This window comes from Leptodactylus fuscus, chromosome 8 (genome assembly GCF_031893055.1).
Source record: "Leptodactylus fuscus isolate aLepFus1 chromosome 8, aLepFus1.hap2, whole genome shotgun sequence".
Classification (NCBI taxonomy): domain Eukaryota; kingdom Metazoa; phylum Chordata; class Amphibia; order Anura; family Leptodactylidae; genus Leptodactylus; species Leptodactylus fuscus.
This window is the reverse complement of record NC_134272.1, coordinates 71,564,774-71,586,262: the sequence shown is the minus strand read 5'-3', so window position 1 is coordinate 71,586,262 and position 21,489 is coordinate 71,564,774. Positions and strand designations below refer to the sequence as shown.

General features: G+C 43.9%; 1 protein-coding gene across 2 annotated transcripts; it reads left to right on the top strand.

The window, feature by feature from the left end:
• Window positions 1-319: 319 nt before the first annotated feature.
• DCAF17 (DDB1 and CUL4 associated factor 17) lies at window positions 320-21,068 on the top strand. 2 transcript variants are annotated; one of them, XM_075285286.1, is made up of 15 exons: window positions 320-409; window positions 2,647-2,935; window positions 3,562-3,665; window positions 4,110-4,200; window positions 4,471-4,607; window positions 5,513-5,585; window positions 6,674-6,748; window positions 9,687-9,794; window positions 14,740-14,845; window positions 15,406-15,548; window positions 16,724-16,833; window positions 16,994-17,081; window positions 18,756-18,842; window positions 20,599-20,754; window positions 20,881-21,068. In XM_075285286.1, the coding sequence occupies exons 2-15, from the start codon at window positions 2,747-2,749 to the stop codon at window positions 20,995-20,997; spliced, it is 1,584 nt and encodes a 527-aa protein (XP_075141387.1). In that variant the 5' UTR covers window positions 320-409; window positions 2,647-2,746; the 3' UTR covers window positions 20,998-21,068. The 2 variants fall into 2 exon arrangements, with proteins under 2 accessions (XP_075141387.1, XP_075141386.1); XM_075285285.1 differs by having other exon boundaries at window positions 6,671-6,748.
• The last annotated feature ends 421 nt before the right edge of the window (window positions 21,069-21,489 follow it).

The following is a 21,489-nucleotide window of genomic DNA, read 5'->3' as shown; positions in this document are numbered from 1 at the left end:
ATATATATATATATATATATATATATATATATATATATATATATATATATCCATTCCTCAGTAAAAAAATTTCCACATAAAATCTGATATTTGGCCACACAAGGACAGCTGAGCCCTTGGAGCTGACAGCCATATACTATCAGTGACAGGACACGCGCCTCAGCAGGCTCCACATTCACTGACTGACCAATACCGGACGGGATTGTGCAGCGCTTATATATGTCCCCGCGGCCTCGACGCAGTGCATGCCGGGCTATGTAGTTTATTGTATCACTCGTACAGTGGAGCAGATAGCCAGAGAGAACTACAAATCCCGTGACCGATGGAAACCTCAACCAGGATATATAACATGTCGCCGTCTTCTTAATGTTTTGCTACAACCATTCAAATGTTTGTACGATGATGAGAAGTGAGTACTGCTGCTCGTGTCACCCCCTATACGTATAGGTGATAGAAGTGTCTGTGTGTAATACTATAAAGGAAAGGAGTGCATGTATGGATATACTGTATAGTGACATCTATGTAGTCTGTAGTGTAGCAGGTGGAAGCATGAATACCTAAATCAGCATAACTATAAGTAAATATAAGGCAGTGGTAATGTGGGTCGTGCGGCCAAAATATTTAGGCTATGGCTACATGGCGACTTTGGCTGTGACGCTACCAAAGATCGCCATGGCTTTATGCAACTCCGTCACCAATGTAAGCGAATGGTGATGCGTTGCGACCCTGCACTCTGAGTCACAATGTGATACCAGTCATTTACCACTCGCTGATGGGTTGCTACTCAATGTTACAATGTATTCACTGTAGGATTAACGTAATACGTAACTTTTAATAACTTGGTATCCAAAACAACACCATACAAGTCCGCTAACTCGAATAGGGTGGGGTGCACAGATGCATGCTACAATGTGAAGTGATAAAACGTCCACTATGGTGATTCATAATTGCCCAACCCCCACGATCAAGTGTTAAATTCTTTGATTGTAAAGGGTTAATAACTCAATGGCTGAATAGCCCAAAAACATATAGCGATCCCTCTTATTTACCCTTAGTTCACACCTGCATTTGGTAATGCGTTTGCGGTGTCTGCACGGAACCTGCGGACAGAAAAGTAGGGGTCCGTGTGCTTTCCCTGCACACCGCTGCCAGTGTGTTCGGTAGTCTGTTCTGTGAATGGGGGGGCTATTCACATGGCTGTTATTTTGACGGTCCTTTGTAACAGATTGTCAGAATATAGGTAATGTCCGATTTACACTACGCTGTAATGTATGGGAGATCTGTGAAAATGGCTTCTCCTTGGCAATTTTGCATCTCGGTCGTGTGAATATCCTATGCAAAATTGAGCTTCCGATACATATATATTTCCAGCCGTGACTACTTGAATAGCTGGACCCGACACCATCTCAATAACTAGTTATAGGAATGATTGTATATGGGAGCTGTGAGGGTGTGAACCTAGAGGGCGCTGTAGAGCCACCCAAAACTAGAAGAAACCTCAGAGAGTATCTTTCCCCAATAGATTAGTGAGGGTTCAAGAAGTGAGGTATTGCCCTGTATGTGGGCCAGGCTGTTTGTTGTTTTTGTTCCTGATTAAAACTGAATAAAGCCGTTTATTTTGGATTGTACCATCTAATCTGCTGTTTATTTGGCACCCAGCGCCACCAACACCTCTGTAAATCCAGGAACACCACTTACCTTTGATGCTAAATTACCCCCAATTGTCACAGACCTTATAACTATACTTTTCAGTATCGGACAGATCATTGAAGGGCATGATAGGCATGATAGGAAAGTTGTTAAAACGATGCTAGATATGCTAGGAAAACTTTGAGGGTGCAGGTTGCATTAAGTAGGCATAGTGTATCCGGGTGGCACAATGTGCAGCGAGCCCTGCAGTCTGCTGATCAGTGGGGTCCTGGATGTCAGACCCCTGCCAATCTGGTATTGATGACCAATTCTCGGAAGACCTCTTTAAAGAGGACCTTTCACCACTTTTGGGCACAGGCAGTTCTATATACTGCCAGAAAGCTGACAGTGCGCTGAATTCAGCGCACTGTCGGCTTTCCCGATCTGTACCCGGTGTGAAGAGCTTACGGCCCGGTACCGTAGCTCTTCTATGGTCAGAAGGGCGTTTCTGACCATTAGCCAGGAACGTCCTTCTGCCTCGCGGCGCCAATCGCGCTGTGCTGTGGAGCGGGGAGGAACGCCCCCTCCCTCTGCTCACACAGCTTGTCCGTAGACGAGCATTAGAGGGAGGGGGAGTTCCTCCCGGCTCCACAGCACAGCGCGATTGGCGCCGCGAGGCAGAAGGACGTTCCTGGCTAATGGTCAGAAACGCCCTTCTGACTGTAAAGCGCTACGGTACCGGGACCGATAGCGCTTTACACCGGGCACGGATCGGGAAAGCCGACAGTGCGCTGAATTCAGCGCACTGTCAGCTTTCTGGCAGTATATAACACTGCCTGTGCCCAGATATGGTGAAAGGTCCTCTTTAACAAGGTTGGAGAACCCCTGGACATTTATTAATTGTAAGTGTGCATAGTGTTAGTTGGAAATATTGCCACCAATCTACAATATCTGCCTTCTCTCTATTTCTGTAATCATTTGCCATATTCTTGATGACCTGACGTTTTGTGTCTTTAGAGGCTTCTTAAGCCCTTTCTGTTGGATGAAGATCTGCGATTGTGGAGTCGCATCACAGCTACCGAATGTAAAAAATATCCTAAATACTGCCTGAGCTGCAATGAGCACCAACGTGAACCTAAACCCCAGTGAAGCCCCACGAAGGACACGCAGAAATTTATATTCCTGGAGAGGACCTGTGAAAAATGTCTGTATCCTCATCAGCAGAAGGTGCCTGGGATCCTTCCCAAAAGCTGGCTACAATAATCTCAGGAGTAACATGGATATTGTAAGGAAAGTTATGTGCCAGGTAATGTGACTACTAGATCGATATCACTTGTGTTTATTGTTCTTTTTCTTTATTGGAATCTATTTTTTCTGATTGGGGGGGATTCATTGCTCCCTCTATGCCAGTTTTCTGGCACAGAGGGATGATATTAAGACATATGTTTGGTGCAGGGTCCTTACCACCTAGTCATGATGCTGAGTGGTGAGGAACACCCCTTAGTACTAGTCTATGGACAAGTACTGTCAGGAGGGAGGGGGCATTCCTTACAGCTCAATGTCATGGCTGGGTGGTAAGGAAGCCCCCTCACAGTATAGCGCTACACACAGTACTGTTGAGGGGTGTTCCCAGCTAGACTGTCAGGAACGCCCTTCTGACAGTGAAGAGCTATGGTAAATGCACCAAGAGCTCCTCCCCTGGGGCACATAATAGGAAAGCCAACAGCGCGCTGGTGGTATATAAAACCGCATGTACCCGAGGACATGCTCTTTAATAACTGACCATGATAGAATGTACATCAATTACTTATTTCAGGGGATATAACAAAAAATTAGTTAATTCAATGCTCAGAGTAGAACATTGCAGATAATCGCTTGTAGCCAATGAGATGTTTGGCAGTGACAACAAAAATCTAAATTTTTGTGTTACAGGAAAGTACCAAATTTAAGAGAGTCTGGACCAAGGATTCAAAGTCTTCTATCAGCTATGTGAATGGAAGAATTTATTTTGCTAACTATAGCTGTTGTTATAGCAGGTAATGAATGTAATAGCAGGTATATATTTGGATATATCTCAGGCTTTCTTCACACTTGTGTTGACAGTCCATGTGGCTTTCCGGCATTATATATATATATATATATATATATATATATATATATATATATATATATATATATATATATATATATATATATATATATATATATATAGTATAGAGCAACTTACAGCGCTATACTATCATGCAGTGAAAAATACCAGAACCCTACAGATAACAATTGTGTGTGTGGTATCCATTTGAGACCCTATCTGGCATAGCTGTCATGGCTTCTTTACGACATTGGAATTATTTTCAGGTGGTGTGACAGGTTAGTAGAATAGTCTGATATCAGCTTACTACTGCGGAGCTATGGTAACACCATGGCGGCTTACTACTGCGGAGCTATGTTAATGCCCTGTCCCTAAACTTTGTTTTTATTAGTTTTATACCTACACCACAGCTGCTGTATGAAGTTCCTCGATATGAAAAGTTACAGAGAATTGAAGATGTGATTCTTTGTGAATGCCCATTGGTGAGTACTTTTTAGTTTGGCTTCATATAAACACTGCAGACAACACCACAGCCAGATGTTAGCTGAAGGTCAATAGGAAAGTATGAAATGTATTAGAAACAGAAAATGCACTTTTGTAATGGAATTTTTCTCACTTTAGTGCATGTTTTTTGGTGTGCGATATAAGCCGTAATAGGCACAGGGCCACCAACACTTCAGCAAAAATATTTTCTTACATTCTGTGACCTGTTTGTCCATATCTTGTTTTGTCTTTATGATTTAACCATTCAGGGAGAGCCCCTTGCTCGGGCGTCAGACTATACCTCTTCACTCATTGCTGTTACTGGCCACAACTGGTTGCTTCGCTTTGCTGCTGATACCGGGGAACCTTTCGAGTGGATCTACCTTGGAGCATACCGAAATTTCAGGTAACCGAGCAAAATACCTCTTAAGCAATGAAAAGCTTCTTGAGTTATTTCAGGTTTCATCAAAGTTGGGATTCGTTATTTTCAATTGCAAAATATTGAAAGTATGTCAAGTGACCTACTTAAAGGGGTTTTCTGGGCTAAAATATGGACAACCTATCATAAGGATAAGGCCCAGAAAACACAACCGAGGTACCAAATGGATGTTTTTCACTGTTGTCTTGCACCCACGGGGCACCTGTTTTCACAGATCCCCCCCCCCCTCCCATACATTTGAGTATATTGAGGGATCTGGGAAAACAAACAATATTTTGATGGTCCATTATAGCGAACCGTCAAGATAACGGTGATGTGAATACCTCATTCACAGGCATTGAATTTAATGCTGCTTTTATTCACTGCCGTGTGACTATAGATGAAGACATCAATATCAGATTGGAGGAGGTCTGACAACCAGCACTCCCATTGTCAGCAATTGCTTCACAGAGAATGGAGCAGGAAACAAACAGCTCCGTTCCCTTTGTTTTTTTTTGTTTTTTTTAATGCAGGCATTTTTTTTTTCCTATCAGTATGTCTTTATAGAATGGGAGGAAATCCACACAAACACGGGGAGAACATACAAACTCCTTGCAGATGTTGTTCCTGGCAGGATTCAAACCCAGGACTCCAGAGCTGCAAGGCTGCAGTGCTCCGTTCCCTTTGTAGTGGTCAGACCGGGTTACTGCAAATCAGCTTCCATTCACTCGGTTCAACCCCTTTAACAAAACCTAATTGTATTATGACCTTCAGCTATCAGTCATATTTCTTTGTGACTTTACTCCTATGTGTGGTTTGTGCTTTGCACTATACAACATGAAGTTAATTTGCAAGGAAACATTATTTTATGTATTTTGGGTTCTTTCCAACAGGTATATTACATGGGAAGTGCCCCAAGAGACATTAGTGGTAAAGTCTGTTCAGAATGCTACTTATGCAGATCAGGTATGTGATATTTATAAGTACATGGGCAGAATTAGAAATATTAGGTGAATTCATTGTTGTATGATTTTGCAACCATTTTCCAGTTATTGTTCTGATGCATAGTTATAAGCTGCTGAACAATTATTTGTCATTCTAAATTTTTAATGTAATTTGTGAGCCCCATGTAGGGCTCACAATCTACATTTTCCACTATCTGTATGTCTTTGGAGTATGGGAGGAAATCCACGCAAACATGGGGAGAACATACTCTCCTTGCAGATGTTGTCCTTGGCAGGATTCGAACCCAGGACTCCAGTGCTGCAAAGGTGCAGTGTTAACCGCTGAGCCACTGTGTTGCCCCTCGATTATAAATATTGTATTCTATGTCTGCAGATCCCCATGTTACTGGATTAGTCTAATCTTGCAATGATATTGTTGTCCGTCTGTCCCTTACTTCTTACTGACCAAACGTAAGTTAGCAAGAAATACGGGGAAGATAGACAGCAGTCTGACCGCAGAATTAGACTAAACAGGGTTTGTTTGTTACTTTGGTGACATTTACATTTTTTTTTGGGGGGGGGGGGCGGGGAGGGGGGTTATGTAGAAAACAGTTCCTTTATTTTAGATGTATTACAACAAAGAAATATGTTTTGTTTTAAGTACATACAGACCCCTCAGCCATTCCTGTACTGTGGCATCACTGTGCGTATTATACCTTTGCTGTGACATCACTGTGTGTATTATCCCTGTCCTGTGACATCACTATGTGTATTATCCTGTACTGTGACATCACTGTGTGCATTATCCCTGTCCTGTGACATCACTGTGTATTATCCTTGTAGTGTGACATCACTGTGGGTGTTATCCCTTTGTATATAGGAGACCAACATCATCATAGTTTAAGTTCTGAACTTGCTGGGTCCCTGTTACAAGTTTTGCTACGGGCGCCCAATGGATAATTGTTACACCCCTGTTTCAACCCATACCCTACAACCCAAATTTCATGATTTGTAAATAATTATGATGCCTTATTAAAAATATGCATTTATAATTTGCTTAATATTTATTGGATACACTTAATTCCAGTTATTTTATTTTTCTTTCAGCAGAGTGTGATCTTTTACTTGGCGGTATTCAACGTGTTCCCGCTCTCACTGGTTGGAGTTTTGGAAATCGATAAAAAAGTAAGAATGGATCTATAGGGCAATATTTTATCATTTTCATTCAGTAGTTGCTGGCTACACGATTGTCCGACTATCGCTAGGTTCACACCTGCGTTCATCTGTCCGTTCTGAGCTTTCCATCTTCTGCATGCCAGAAGTCGGAAAGCTCAGACCGGGTCCGGCCGTGAGCAGCGGTGAGCGTTTTATGCTCTCCGCCGCGAAACCAGATTTTTTTTATCCGGACACAGAGTACTGCATGTCCGACTCTGTGTCTGGATTATAAAACCCGGTTTCGCGGTGGAGAGCCTAAAACGCTCACGGCCGGACATCTCTCTCACCCATCCAAATGAATGGGTGAGAGAGACTCCTGCAGGTTTCCGTCTCCTGCCTCTGTTTTAGGCAGGAAACGGAAACCTGAACTACGGAGTTCACAACGCTGATGTGAACGAGCCCTGTCTCATAAGGGGGTCCCAGCTCTCCACTGACAGTAGGATAGAAAGGTTGGGCCCATTCCACTCTCCATTTTGAAAGCACATACACACTCAACCGAATTGTTCAGCTGCCACCTACCTAAGCTGCTGTGTATGCCCACCTTTAGATTACGCTAGGTTCACACCTGCACTTGGGTTTCCGTTCTTTGGGTTCGCTTAAAGGGATCCTGTCATTGGATACCCTTTTTTTTCCCCTCAGTAACACGTAGGAATAGCCTTAAGAAAGACTATTCTTCTTTCCTTTAGATCTCTTCTCCGCGCCGCCGTTCAGTAGAAATCCGAGTTTTCTTTGGTATGCAAATGAGTTATGTCACTGGGGGCGTCCCCAATGCTGTGAAAGAAATCTCCAGCGCCACCTTCATCTTCTTCTGGAACACCCTCTCCCTGTGTCTTACTTTGTCCTGGGTTTCAATCGTCTAGGCCTCAGGCAGACTGACTGCGCATGCCCGGGCCACAAGAAAATGGCCGCTTACACCAGCTTACTGTGTCGGCCTAGAAGACTAAAACCCAAGACGGAGTAAGACACAGGGAGAGGGTGTTCCAGAAGATGAAGGCGGTGCTGGAGATTTCTCTCGCAGCATTGGGGACACCCCCAGTGCTGTTTGAGCGCTGAGGACCGCCCCCAGTGCTGCGAGAGAACTCATTTGCATACTGGAGAAAACGGGATTTCTACAGAACGGCGGCGCAGAGAAGACGTCTAAAGGTAGGAGAAGAATAGCCTTTCTTAAGGCTATTCCTACGTGTTAGGGAGAAAAAAAGGGTATCCAATGATAGGATCCCTTTAAAAAGCAGTTACCTGCGGAAACTCAAGGACCCCATAGACTTTATCCGGTTTCTGCTCAAAAAATGTGGAATAGGGGACGGAATCTCCAAACGGAAACAAAGCGCAGGTGTTACTCCAACATAACTGAAGTATTTGCAATAGGAATTTTACAAAAAAATGATCTTTGCGATACAGTGTTTTAAAATAATATTATTGGGTTGTTCCTGTTCGTGAAGGTAACAATTCTGATAGTGTTATTATGGAAGTGTTTGGGGTAGGTTCACACTACCGTTATTAATATCCTTTGTTCTCATCCGTCATAGGATGACAGCAAGTGACATTAATTGTAGCATGCCTGCGGTCCCTTCCGCCTGGTATCAGTCTACATTCACGCTCATGTTTTTTACTTTTCTGATGGACTTTTTCTTTTGTTACAAAAGCAAACAAACCTGAGGAAAGAACGCCTCTGTCATGTGGTTTACAATACAGTCAATGAGAACAGAGGCTCCACCTATGTCTATCACTCTATTTCATCTATGACTGATGAGAGCAACAGATGTTCACAACAGTAGTGTGAACATCCCCTTATTTGTTCAGTTTTTTTTTTTTTATAGATATAATTCATCAATAATTGACTCTGAGCTTTACATTGATTTCTGGTTCTTTTGTGTATTTTTTTCTGTATTGTTAAAGCAGTGGATGACCACAAGAGGGCAGGTCTTGTCATTGTACAATTCCTGCTTTTGACCACATTGTTGGAATCTTGTGAACGTGTTTTTTGCTTATTATTTTCTGACATTTGCAGCTAGTTTTTCCAAATTCTGCTAGCCAATGGCAAGTAGGGGCCACAAAGAGGAACCTTCACCACCTCCCCCAACTCCAACTTCTTCAACAGATTCTGCTTTCTGTTCCAACACAGGACCTCCCACCTGACAGTAGAGAACATCATTATAACTAACATAAATGACTGTTCGGTCACTGTGGGGGCTAGAGAAAAAATCCCAACTGCACTGAAATCCTCTCTGGAAGAATGCAGAGATTTGGAGTTGGTGGAGGTGATGAAAGGTCAAAAATATCTCCGCTTTGCAGGTTTCTGTCTTCTGTTTGAGAAACTGGACAGGAGACGGAAACCAGCAGTCAGTTTTCAAACCCATTCATTTGAATGGGTTTGTAAAGTCTCCGCCCGTGAGTGTCTTCTGCTAATCTGTGGCAAAACCAGGTTTTTTTAACCGGACACAGTCGGACATGCAGGACTCTCGCGGGTGGACACTGACTGCCGTATTTCTGTCTCCTGTCGGCAGAAAACGGAAACCCACAAAGCGGAGACCGGGCGCAGGTGTGAACCCGCCCGAAGCTGTGATTGACATTCCAACCCCCCATATTAATTCTGAATTGTATAGTATAAGCTATATGTTATTTCGTTTAACTTTGCAAAACTCTGGCAATCTAATAGCTGGGATGTCTTGCAAATGCCACAGAAGTCTTCTATAGAGCAGGTTCATCTGGGTGCTCACATCAGGAATCCCTTGGCTTTGGTAATCTTTACATACGGACTTGTAGCGCAAGAACCTGTGCCCATTGTTCTATTTGTTTTCCTCCCATGTACTCTTAGTTACTGTAAATGGAGTAAGCCAAATGAAGACAATTTGGTAACGTTATACCTTATTTTACATTCCTTCTTATTCTTTTGTTTGACCTTAAATAGGTTTTTGGATCTAATGTGTGTGACGCAATGATTTCCGATGGCCTGCTATTTATCTCGCATACTCCTGGTCTGGTCCGTCTCTACAGTTTTAAGAATATCGTTCAAGAGGTAGGTCTGCCGTTAAAGAGGACCTTTCATGTCCTGGGGCACACGCGGTTTTATATACTGGTAGTAAGCCAACAGTGCGCTGAATTCAACATACTGTCGGCTTTCACATTGTGCCCTGGGGAAATAGATATCGGTGCAGTTACCAAGAGCTCTTCACTGTCACAAGGGCGTCCTGACAGTCTAGCTGGGCATGTCCCTCCTGACAGTACTATTAAGCACCGAATTCTGGTGTCTGAACATACACCTTAGCATTACATTTATCACTTCACCTTTTAATGACGGTTGCTTCTTCATGTTATCGAACACTTGACCACTTATGCCATGGGAGATTCTGAGATGGTTGCCCTTGTGGAATTTGGGTGTTCCTCAAGGCTTCTTTACAAATCTGTTAATTTACAGCAATTTCCTTTGCAACACGTTTTCTACAATGTAACTTATTGTAATAGTGGAATATGAGATCACAGCACGTTCGTAGCTGAGAGGTGTTACGTCCTTCTGACATTTTAAAGTCTTCGTCCACTTCAATCCAAAAGCTTCCTAATAATTACTCTTATGTGAATGTAAGTTGTATCTAGTTGTAAAAGCTGTGTCCACCTTCACAACCCTTATTGTCCCGATGCCTCTGAAATAGAAATCAAGCAGCTTTGCAAATGATCCTTGTTCTGTTTCGTTGATCTTGCCGTTGTACTCTCTTCCATCTGTCCCCCTACTAAACTGTTCTAAGCCATCTAGGCCAGTACATTTGCACTTGACAAAGGACCTATGGGTCCAAAATGCGTTGTGCCATTTCCACTTTCTGCTATTCAATAAACAAGGTTCTCTGAATATTCTGGGTGAACACTGTCCTTTGGCCTTTATCCGATCGGGTTGGTCCTATTCCTGCTGTTTCGCATTACGTCTTTGGGACGTCCATCAGTTGCTGCCCCCTCCCCTGGTTTACTTTCCCAGGATCATATATGTGGTGTTGTCTTTGGGTTGTTGTGACGCTCTCTCAAACCCCCTTCCCCCCCAGGTAAGCAGACATCTATCTGTCTGAATTATCTCTAATATCATCTTGACATAATGCACGATGATCGGCTCGGTATCCCCTTTGTTCCCTTTAAATAGGGTGTGCTTCACTATTCCTTTTATGCTTAAACTGGTTTTATTAAAGATTTTTCAATAAAATACAGAACGAACAGAAGAAATACAGTCGAGCAACAATGCAGGAGCATACATATCAGCGGGCAGGGAAGCCAAAAGGGCCCCCCTCCGCACAAACCAAATACAGCCCAACAAGAGAAGAAAAAGGGAAACAAGAGAGGGACACAGAACAAACAAACAAGCACGAGACAAATACGGAGAAACAACAGGTAAGACAAGAAAAGCAAGGAAAAGAGGGAGAAAGAAAATAGACGGCCAAGTGACACTCAAGCGAAGGCAGAAGAGAAGGCAGATGATTCCTGGAACATAACCCAGGGACGCCATCGAAGTTCAAACTGGGGATAAGCGGGAGAGTCTTCCGCCACCAAAGTCTCCATCCGCTGAATAAGAAGGAACTCCTGGAGGAAGTCAAGCATGGAGGGGGGAGTAGGGCTGCGCCAGCGTCTAGGAATGACAGCCCTGGCGGCCGTGAGAAAGTGCCCCAGAAGGTCCTTCTTAATCTCCGACAGACGGCCAGGGATGACCGACAGAAGTGCCAGCTGAGGAGAAACAGCCACCGAGCGCCCACTGACCCTGGAATACAAAGAAAACACCGCATCCCAGAAGGGGCGCAGAACGTCACAATCCCACCAAATGTGCAGCATAGTACCCCTAGCGGAACCACAGCGCCAACATGAGTCCGGAACAGCAGGAAAGATCCTATGAAGAAGCACTGGACACCTATACCACCGGGACAGAATCTTATAATTCCTTTCCTGAGCGCTACACGGGAGGGCCATCTTGTGAGAGAGCAGGAAGGACCTGTCCCAATCCGCAGACGACAGACTCACAGGAAGATCGGCATTTCAGGCGGCAACGTATGAGGGGAGTTCCGCAGTGACATCCGAGAGGAGCACGTCGTACAACAGTGAAAGGGCTCGAGGAGGGGAGGACCGACGCCCGACATAGGATTCCAAAGCCAAGGCAGGAGAGGAGAGGCGAGAAGTGAGCGAGAACCGCTGCAGAAAGGATTGAAGCTGGGCATACTCCAACCATGAGAGGCGCAAGTCGGGGTGAGAACTACATAGCTGGGCAAAAGGAAGGAGCGGAGAATCGCCCGCCACCTCCTGAAGACAAGTACAATCCAATCTGTCCCAACAAAGGAACCGATCAACCGAACAGCCAGGGGGAAACATAGGATTGTCAAAGAGGGGAGTCAGCGGGCCCGGAACACGGGCCAAATGGCCAGAGGAACAAACCGAATCCCACACTTTCAGGAAATGCGAAGGGAGGATGTAAAGGCCAGGGGATTTGGGACGAAAGTGCGGTGGAATCCAGGGCCAAGAGGACAGCGAGGACTAAATCAGGTCAAATTCGATGGAGACCCACTGCTTATCACGGCGACGGAACTGCCAATCAAACAAACGAAGCAAGACCGAGGCCCGATAGTAAAGGCGCACATCCGGGAGGCCAACGCCTCCCCTGTACTTGCGCCGGACAAGGGTACTAAACCCAAGTCTGCTCCGGGAGGAACCCCACACAAACTTCCCAAACAGAGACTGTACCCGAGCTAAGAAAGCACGTGGGAGAGGGATGGGAAGGGACTGGAATAAGTACAGGAACCGAGGGAGGACATCCATCTTAAGGGCATGAATTCGGCTAAACCAGGAGGGGAGACGGGCGCCATAAGAACGTAGATCAGCAGCAATGGAGTCCAGAAGCGGGATATAGTTAAGCTGGAACAGGGAAGAAGGATCAGGGGAAATGTGAATCCCCAAGTATGTGAAGGAGGAAGGTTGCCACCTAAAAGGGAAAGACTGCGCCAGGAATTCAGCCTCGGGAGAGGGAAGCGAAACATTAAGGGCCTCACTCTTGGACAAGTTGACCTTAAAGTTACTAAGGGCACCGAATCGGGAAAATTCACGCAAGACCGCCGGAAACGATACCCGCGGTTCCGAGACGTACAGTAAAAGGTCATCCGCATATAGAGCCGCCTTGACCATACGGGATCCTAATTGAATACCATGAACATCGGGGCAACAACGCAGAGCAACCGCCAGATGTTCCATCACCAAAGCAAAAAGCAACGGCGAGAGGGGGCAACCTTGGCGGGTACCGTTCCGGACCGGAAAAGGATCTGAAATTACGCCATTCACCCGAACACGCGCCGACGCAGCCCCATAGAGAGCCAAGATCTTGCCCAAAAATCCCGAGCCAACCCCGATCTGTGCGAGAGTCTCCCTAAGAAATCCCCAGTGAATGCGATCGAACGCCTTTTCGGCGTCAAGCGAAAGCAAACAAAGAGGAACCCCAGAGGAGCGGGCAACCGAGACGGCCAGAACAGTTTTGCAAACATTATCTCGCGCCTCCCGACCCGGGATAAAGCCAACCTGATCACTGTGAACCAAAGCGGGCATGAAAGGAGAAAGACGGTTAGCCAACAATTTCGCATACAATTTCACATCAATGTTGATTAAGGAGATAGGCCGGTAACTCCCCGGACATACAGGATCTTTACCAGGCTTAGGAATCACAGTGATCAGAGCAGACAGGGATTGCGCGGAGAACGGAGACGATTCCCCCACACTATTAAACACCCGCGCCAAATCCGGGGAAAGGAGAGAACTGAAACATTTAAAAAAACCAGCAGTGAACCCGTCGGGACCCGGCGCCTTACCCGCAGGCGTGGACTGGATTACCGCGGCAACTTCCTCTAACGAGAACGGCGTCTCAAGAGCTTCCGCGTCGTCACAAGAGAGGGAAGGGAGAGCAGTGTCAGAGACATACTGACGGATCTTATCTCTAAGCACGGACGGATCCAAATCCGCGTATTGACCGTGAATATTGTACAAGTCTGAGTAGAACGAGCGGAACCCTGCGGCAATGTCAGAGGGATTGTGAACGAGACCACCCGAATCCGCACGCAGACGCGGAACGTACGCTGGGGAATCGCGCGGATGAAGACGACGAGCCAACGACCGACCACATTTATCAGCAAACTCATAATAATGTTTTTTAACGCGGTCCCGGAAGCGCAAATATTTCCCATCTAAGAGGGCGCGAAGTTCCTCCCTAGCATTAAGAAGCTCCGTATAGGTTGAGCGGGAGCCGGACTGTTTATGAGATAACTCCAGATCATGGATCCGGGTCAAAAGGGTGGCAACCCCAACGGCTCGCTCTCTCTTGAGACGAGCGCCATGCTGGATAAGGACCCCCCTCACCACGCACTTCAAAGCCTCCCATTGCATAGGGAGGGAAGTAGGATCAGAAGCGTGATCCAGCCAAAAATTCCGGATGGTCTCCCCGACAGCCTCCTTACAGGGGATATCTTTCAACAGGCCCTCGTTCAAGCTCCAGTTGAAAGGGCGCTGCAGTAAACCAGGGATGTCCAATGTTAAATGGACAGGGGCATGGTCCGACCAAAGAGCCGAGTCAATACGGACTGCCGGGGACCAAGACAGGGCGTGATGGCTGGTCAAAAAAAAGTCGATGCGACTATTCACTATTCCTTTTACACCAGATTTTTTTTTTTTTTTTTTTTTTTTTCTTTAACACCTGTGTCTCAAAAAGGAAATTAGATTATATTCCCTAAAAGCCAAATACACACAGATGCTTTATATTATGTATTTTGGATACATATTTCATGTCCATGTGACCGAGGACGTACAAACAAGCCCATCCATTCATTAGGATGTAGCTCTTCACCTTTACTCCATCATTTATACAGCTTACCTTTTCATTCAGTGGTATCAATGACCAATTGTATGTATCCTTCTTGACCTGCCAAGGTACACTGTCCTCCCTGCAAATTTTGTCTTTTTAGTGTTTGCAGAAGGAATTTGTCCTAGGGGAGACCAGCAGCTGGAGAGGTGAAACTGGCATAGTCGGAAGATACCCCTTTGGAATTCCCAGCAACATCACTTTGACAGGTACTGACCTTTATCTTCTGGTAAAGTATATAGTTTTATATATTTTTTTTTTTTATGTAGATTGTGAGCCCCATACAGAGGTGGGTCCTGCATCTATCCATTGTTTATGGCATATTCGATGGGTATGTCATGAATAGAAAAAAAATATGGATTTGCACATCCCATTTACATGTTCCCTATGGGGGAAGGGTTAATGGCCTCTGACATTATTGTTATATACTCTTAAAAAGCTGACTGTGTTGAGTTTACTGTTAGCTTTGCTGGTATGTATCCCAATGCCAAAGGTATCCGTGCCGCTAGCTTTGGCACCAATACCTTTGCACTGTCAGAGGTGGTGCCCTTACTGCTTGGCTCCATCGCTAGGCTGTGACAAAAGCCCCCTTTGACAGTATCATGCCAGATATCGCTGGCTCCTAATAGTCCACATTTGTTTGAGAGATCATTGTAGTGGCTACAGTATTATTAGCATATAGTTTAATATGATATCATTTGAATATATGATATAAATGGAATTCTCATCATACACATCACAATAACTCGCCTGGTGCTTTGGCTTTTAGAAAGACCTCCAGTCCTGTTTGAAGTGCCTTGTCTCGATAATGCTTTTGAACTTGGAGGATATCCCTGGCATTATATCATCACGCCCAATAAGAAAAAAGAGAGAGGAACCTTTCACATCTGCTCCATGGAGGACCACAGCCTGGTAAATAATGCGCATATATATATATATATATATATATATATATATATATATATATATATATATATACGAAATGTATTAAAGGAATTCTATCTTTAGAATCCCATATTCCAAAAATACCATGTCGGAATAGTCTTTAGAAAGGCTATTCTTCGCTTACCTATAGAATTCTTCTCCGCGCCACCGTTTGGTAGATATTCCCGATTTTCTTTGTTATGCTAATGAGTTTTCTTGCAGCACTGGTGACATTCCCCTATGCTCAAACAGCACTGGGGGTGCCCCCTGTGCTGCTTGAAGACTCTCCAGCGTCATCTCCATCTTCTACTGGCTCGCCTCTCCGCCACGTCCTTTGCGATGTTTTCTTCCAGCGCTGGTATCTTCAGCATCTAAATCAGACATGTGCAGTCGGCTCTGCCATCAGGCTTTGGGCAGAACCAACTGCGCTTTTCTTGTGGCCACGTACACAAGCGTACTGCATGCACAGTAGGCCCATGTAAGCGGCCACAAAAAAAAATGGCCGCAGACATGCAGTCAGTAAGATACCTCTTGTACTGTCATCCTCTTTGAGAATAAAAGCATCAGGCATGTTAAAAATGCAACATATCCAACTCTGCTCTCCCTCTCCGCAACACCAGCCATTAAGGGAGTCAGGATACCCATAATATACATTAGATAGCCACCTTAAAGGGGTTCTCCAGGATTATAAATTGATGAGGATAGGTCATCAATTGAAGATCACAGGGATCACAACATCCAGACCCCTTGCCTGTCAAAGTTTTGAAGAGACCACAGCAGTCAGGTGATCACTGCAGCCTCTGCACAGAACAATGTTGCAGAACGACTGTACTTTGTATGGCAGCTCAGCCCCATTCACTTAAATGGGACTGAACTGTGAACAGACCATGTGACCATTGAAAGTAACATCACGTGGTCTGTGAAGTGGAGGTCGTGGTCAAGTAGCTTTTCTCCGACTTCAGTCATCTGACCTGTGTTGGTTCCAGGTGTCAGACTCTCTCTGATCTTCAATTGATGACCGATCCTTGGGATACACCATCAATTGATGCAGTTTTTACCTACAGACAAAGAATCAGAAGCCCTATGTTTTTTCACTGTACCAACTATGCGTATAATGTATATCCTTCTCCTTAATTTCTTTGTATGATATTCAATTGTGTCAGGTAAAGAATGGAATACGAGACATGAATTGCCGCACTTTAACACCAGACTATCTCAACTTTCACACTGATTCTTCTGAAAGAATCCTCCATGTTGGACCTCGTCAGATCATGTGAGAAGAATTTATGGATATATGTTGTCTTATTCATGTCCTATAATAGGACTGTGATAATTCCATATTCACAGTCCAGATGTGATTTTTAATTTTAACTGCAATAAACCACTTTTTGCTTTTGCATAGTGAGTCTTTACTGCTTGGTGTTTTGCTGCAGTGTTTTAAAGCTGAAGGAAATAGAAGGTGATGCACTGAAGTACGAGGTCACTGAAGATTTTATCATTCATGCAGAAAGAGTACCTGAGGTAGGACCCGTCATGAGTTTTGGTTCCAGCCCCATACAATGGACCATGAAAATACACAGTCGTGTGTATGGGGTCATAAAAATAAATGGGTCTCTGTGCTAGCTATGAAAACAGGGCTAACACACTGACTGTGCACACAGTTGTGTATATGAGGCCTTAGACATAGAGGATGCCTTGTTGTCACCTTTACATGCCTACGTGTAAAGATCTTATTCCCTTTCCATTCTACTTTTACTTTTACGTCACACTGAGCGTGTTAATGTTCATTGCCGTAATAGTCCAATACTGTAATGCTGCTGCTTTAACCACTTCAGGACCGCTCACTGGGTTTTTACATCTAGAAAGTGGCTGCCTTTTTTTTGGGAAGGACGTACTGATATGTCCAAGCAGATTTCAGCAGCACGAAATTGTGCAGCTGCTGAAACAGGGAGATGGCTGTAACTGCAGCTGGAGCTCCCCTAGAGAAGGCAGGGAAGGTTTATTACCGTCCCTGCTTTCCCTGATCGCTGTAAACACAGTTGTAAATGAGCACTGTGTAAGTCGCTGTGGGCGCCACCATGATGTAGCTTCCCCACTGACCCCGGCGGTCACGTGAGCCGTCAGCTCTATATTTATTGGCAAGAGGCTGTATTCCTCCTGCAACTGGGGCTAAAGGTACCAGCCCCAGTTACAGAGGAAATCTGCCTCCACCCCAAAAAAATTGTGATCAAATGTCCACAAAGGTCTTTTTATAACCTTAATGGAAAAAAATATATATAAAAAAAAAAAAGACTAGAGAGGTAAAAAAAAATAAATAAAATACTATGTCAATAACGTGCATTTATTAAAGATTTTAGCCCCACCCCCAATAATGCCATACAAAATAAAAATTACCATAACAGAGGAAAACCAATTTTCTAAATATTTTTAGTAGCACTTTGTGCTATTAAATAAAATTTAAAAAAAAATTAAGTGAAAAACAGGTTTTTCATCCTCTTTTTTTGTTTATATTTTCCTGGATATATATATATATATATATATATATATATATATATATATATATATATATAATCAAAACATAGAAATAAAGCCGTGTGTGTCACCGGAAAAAAAAAGCAGAAAAATTAGATGAATAACTCAAATGTGACAGCCCTCAAAACAGAATATACAAAAAACTCGAGAAGGTGTCTGGTCCTGATACCACAAATTGGCCCGGTACTGAAGTGGATAAAGGGTTAAAAAGATCCCTGTATTGCCCATTCATACATTTCTGCGTCCACCTATTCCCTCGGTCACCTCGCCTGCACCCCTCGCTACACAGGTGCCCAAAATTGTGCACAATATTCTGTGTGTTCTGACTATTGATGTGTATAGAGGCAAAATTGTGTTCCTGACATGGGCATCTATGTTTCTTTTCAGGCATGTCATGATTTTGTGTGCCTTGGCATCACCTACCTGGCACTGGTTGCTAAAGTTGAGTTTACTGGTAAATGTTGTTTATGGGCCAATCCCTTAAATTTATTTCTGAGTTTATACTAAGGAGATCAGAATTATTTTTAGCCGCCTTCGATTTACATCATGTTTAACTTTAGAATGGCCACTGAAATCTGAAAACAAAGTGATGGCTTAGAAGGCAGCGGGGCCTGCACGAGTGTGGCGAGAACCTATTGTCATTGTGTTTTCTATTGTTTTTAGGTGAATAAAAGTGTGACTTTTACATCATCTGGGAGGAGGGTAAAAAAGTGGATTTATGAATTTCTAGATGATGATCCGGATGAAGAGGTAAATGGGGTCAATATCTGTAGTTCACTAAAATGTATTTCAATACGTGATTATTAAAGAGGACCTTCAATGTCCACGGGCACATGCGGTTTTATATACCGCTAGAAAGCGAACAGTCGGCTTCCCCATTATGGGCTCCGGGGCTGGAGATATCATTGCAGTTACCGATCTCTGCCCACTGTCAGAAGGGCGTTCTTGTTGGTCTAGCTGGTCTGTGAGGAACATCCCCTGACAGTACTTGTCCATAGCCCTGTACTGTCAGAGGGGGTGCTCCTTACTGCCCAGCGATGACTCTAAGCGTTCCTCACAGCTCAGCGTCATGGCTAGGTGGTAAGGAATGCTCCTTCTGACAGTACAGGGCTATGGACGAGGACTGTCAGGGGCGGCATTCCTCACAGCCCAGCTAGGCTATCAGGAACACCCTTCTGACAGTGGGCAGAGATTGGTAACGTCACCAATATCTCCAGCCACAGGGCACATATCGGGATAGCCGACAGTGTGCTGAATTCAGCGCATTGTCGGCTAGTGTGTTCTAGTGTGTTGTTTGATGGATTGTGACTTGAGTTTACTCTTGGTCAGATAGAGGTAGACTACATGTTTTTCTTTTCTCTCTTTTTCTTTTCTTTTGTTTCCCACACACGTCCTCTACCCTAATCCCTACTGGGATTGTCAAGCATTAAAAAAAAAAAAACTTGGCTATTTCAGAAACCGCACCATACCTATCCACAGATTGTGTGTGGTTTTGCAGTTCAGCAGCTTTGATTTTACTTGAGCTGACAGCAGACACATCCCATGGGCAGGAGTAGCAGTGTTTTACAAGAAGGTAACCATGTTTTTTGTTTTTACCTGAAAACCCCTTTTAAGGCTGGGGCCCCACGTTGCGAAAACGCTGCATTTTACTATACCTGCAAAGTGGACGGGATTCTGGTTAATCTCATCTACACATTGCAACGCCCGCGTTTTTGTATATTGCAGTGTTCTGTATATGTATAATAAAGGCAGAAAGCCCAAGGAGGAAAACTCTGCAAAAAAAAAAAAAAAATACTGCAGAAAAGACCACTGCGGAAACAGCATTTTTCACAGAAAGTCTGCAGCCATTCGCTGCATGGGGCCACAGCCTAAACCAGTGATAGCAAACCTTTTAGAAACAGAGTGCCCAAACTGCAACCCAAAACCCACTAATTTATCACAAAGTGCCAACATGGCAATTTAACCTTAATAATGTGCGGATCCACAATTGTGGACAGTTACGGACTGTCTGTAATATCACTTGTCTGCTATAAAACAGATACAATGTGATTAAAAATAAAGGGTCCCCAGACAGTACAATCTGCTCCACAGTGGCCGATACACAGTACAATTTGCTCCACAGTGAGCCCCACACAGTGTAATCTGCTGCAAACTGGCCCCACACAGTATAATCCGTTCCACAGGTGGGTGCCCACAGAGATGGCTCTGAGTGCCATGGGGTCGCCATCATGGGCCTAAGGCATCCATTGCCAACTAACACATGTCGCCAGGGTCTACTACTACACTAGTTTGCCTGTGTCTGTAGAGTCAAATTCACTATAATTTATTTGAGCACCTCAGCAGGGACATATCATTGTTTTTCCTGTATAGAGTTTCATCTATCTAAGAGATGTCCAATCTGGTAACTCATTTTCATTTGCATGTGTTTCTACCATTGCTATAAGATCAGACTACATAGTATAGACTTTGTGGTCCTGTTCTCTGAACTTCAGATTGTTCTTTTCAGAACTTTGTGATTGTGGAGTATGAAGATGAGCTGGACATGCTGGTCGTGGTGGCTGTGAAGCAGACGGAGGTAGACTGCAAAGCCCGCATTGATCTATACTGCAACCAAACCGGGAAGCTTCTTAAGAAGTTCCTATTAGAGGAGTATTGGGATGTGGTAAGAAACAGACAAATACTGAGGACACCGAGCAGCCATTACAGCATTTTATATCTTCCCGTGTGTTAAGCAGCTCAGTTGACTCTTACATAAAACTAATACGGCGCCATTTTCTTTTGCTTTTAGACTTACAGCCATGTTGTAGCGTTTGATCGGGACACCCTTATCCACATAGAAGAAAAACCCAACCGTAACTTCTCATGTTATGTGTACAAAATGTGCTGTGGTTCTGAGGAATCGTAGAATACCGAAACTTCTTACAATGAGAAAATATTTGTTTTGTATATAATCCCTTTGCACCAAATCCTTGTTATAACGGCAATAAATCTGTATTTTTGAAACATTTACATCTGTTTATTATAATAGATAGATGGATACATAGATAGATAGTGTTTATTTTCATATACTAGCTTCTGCCTGCAACTTCATCTTTTGACTTCTGGCTACTTTCATAGCTCTTATTTTTGGAGAATTTTGCGACACATTAGATTTTCATTTTCCCGACATGTTTAAAATTGGGAAACTGACAATGTGGATTAAAGGGGTTTACACAACATTTATACAGATCAGATAATATGTAGATGCTTGTACAGAATGGACTCGGTGTTATCTGTGTATTTACATAGAGAGATAACAGGCCAGGCTTTATCGGCAAACTGCAACGCAATTAGCTTAATTGTCCTACAGTTTAACATAGTATATTAACATAAATTCATGTTTTTGCATGATTGACTA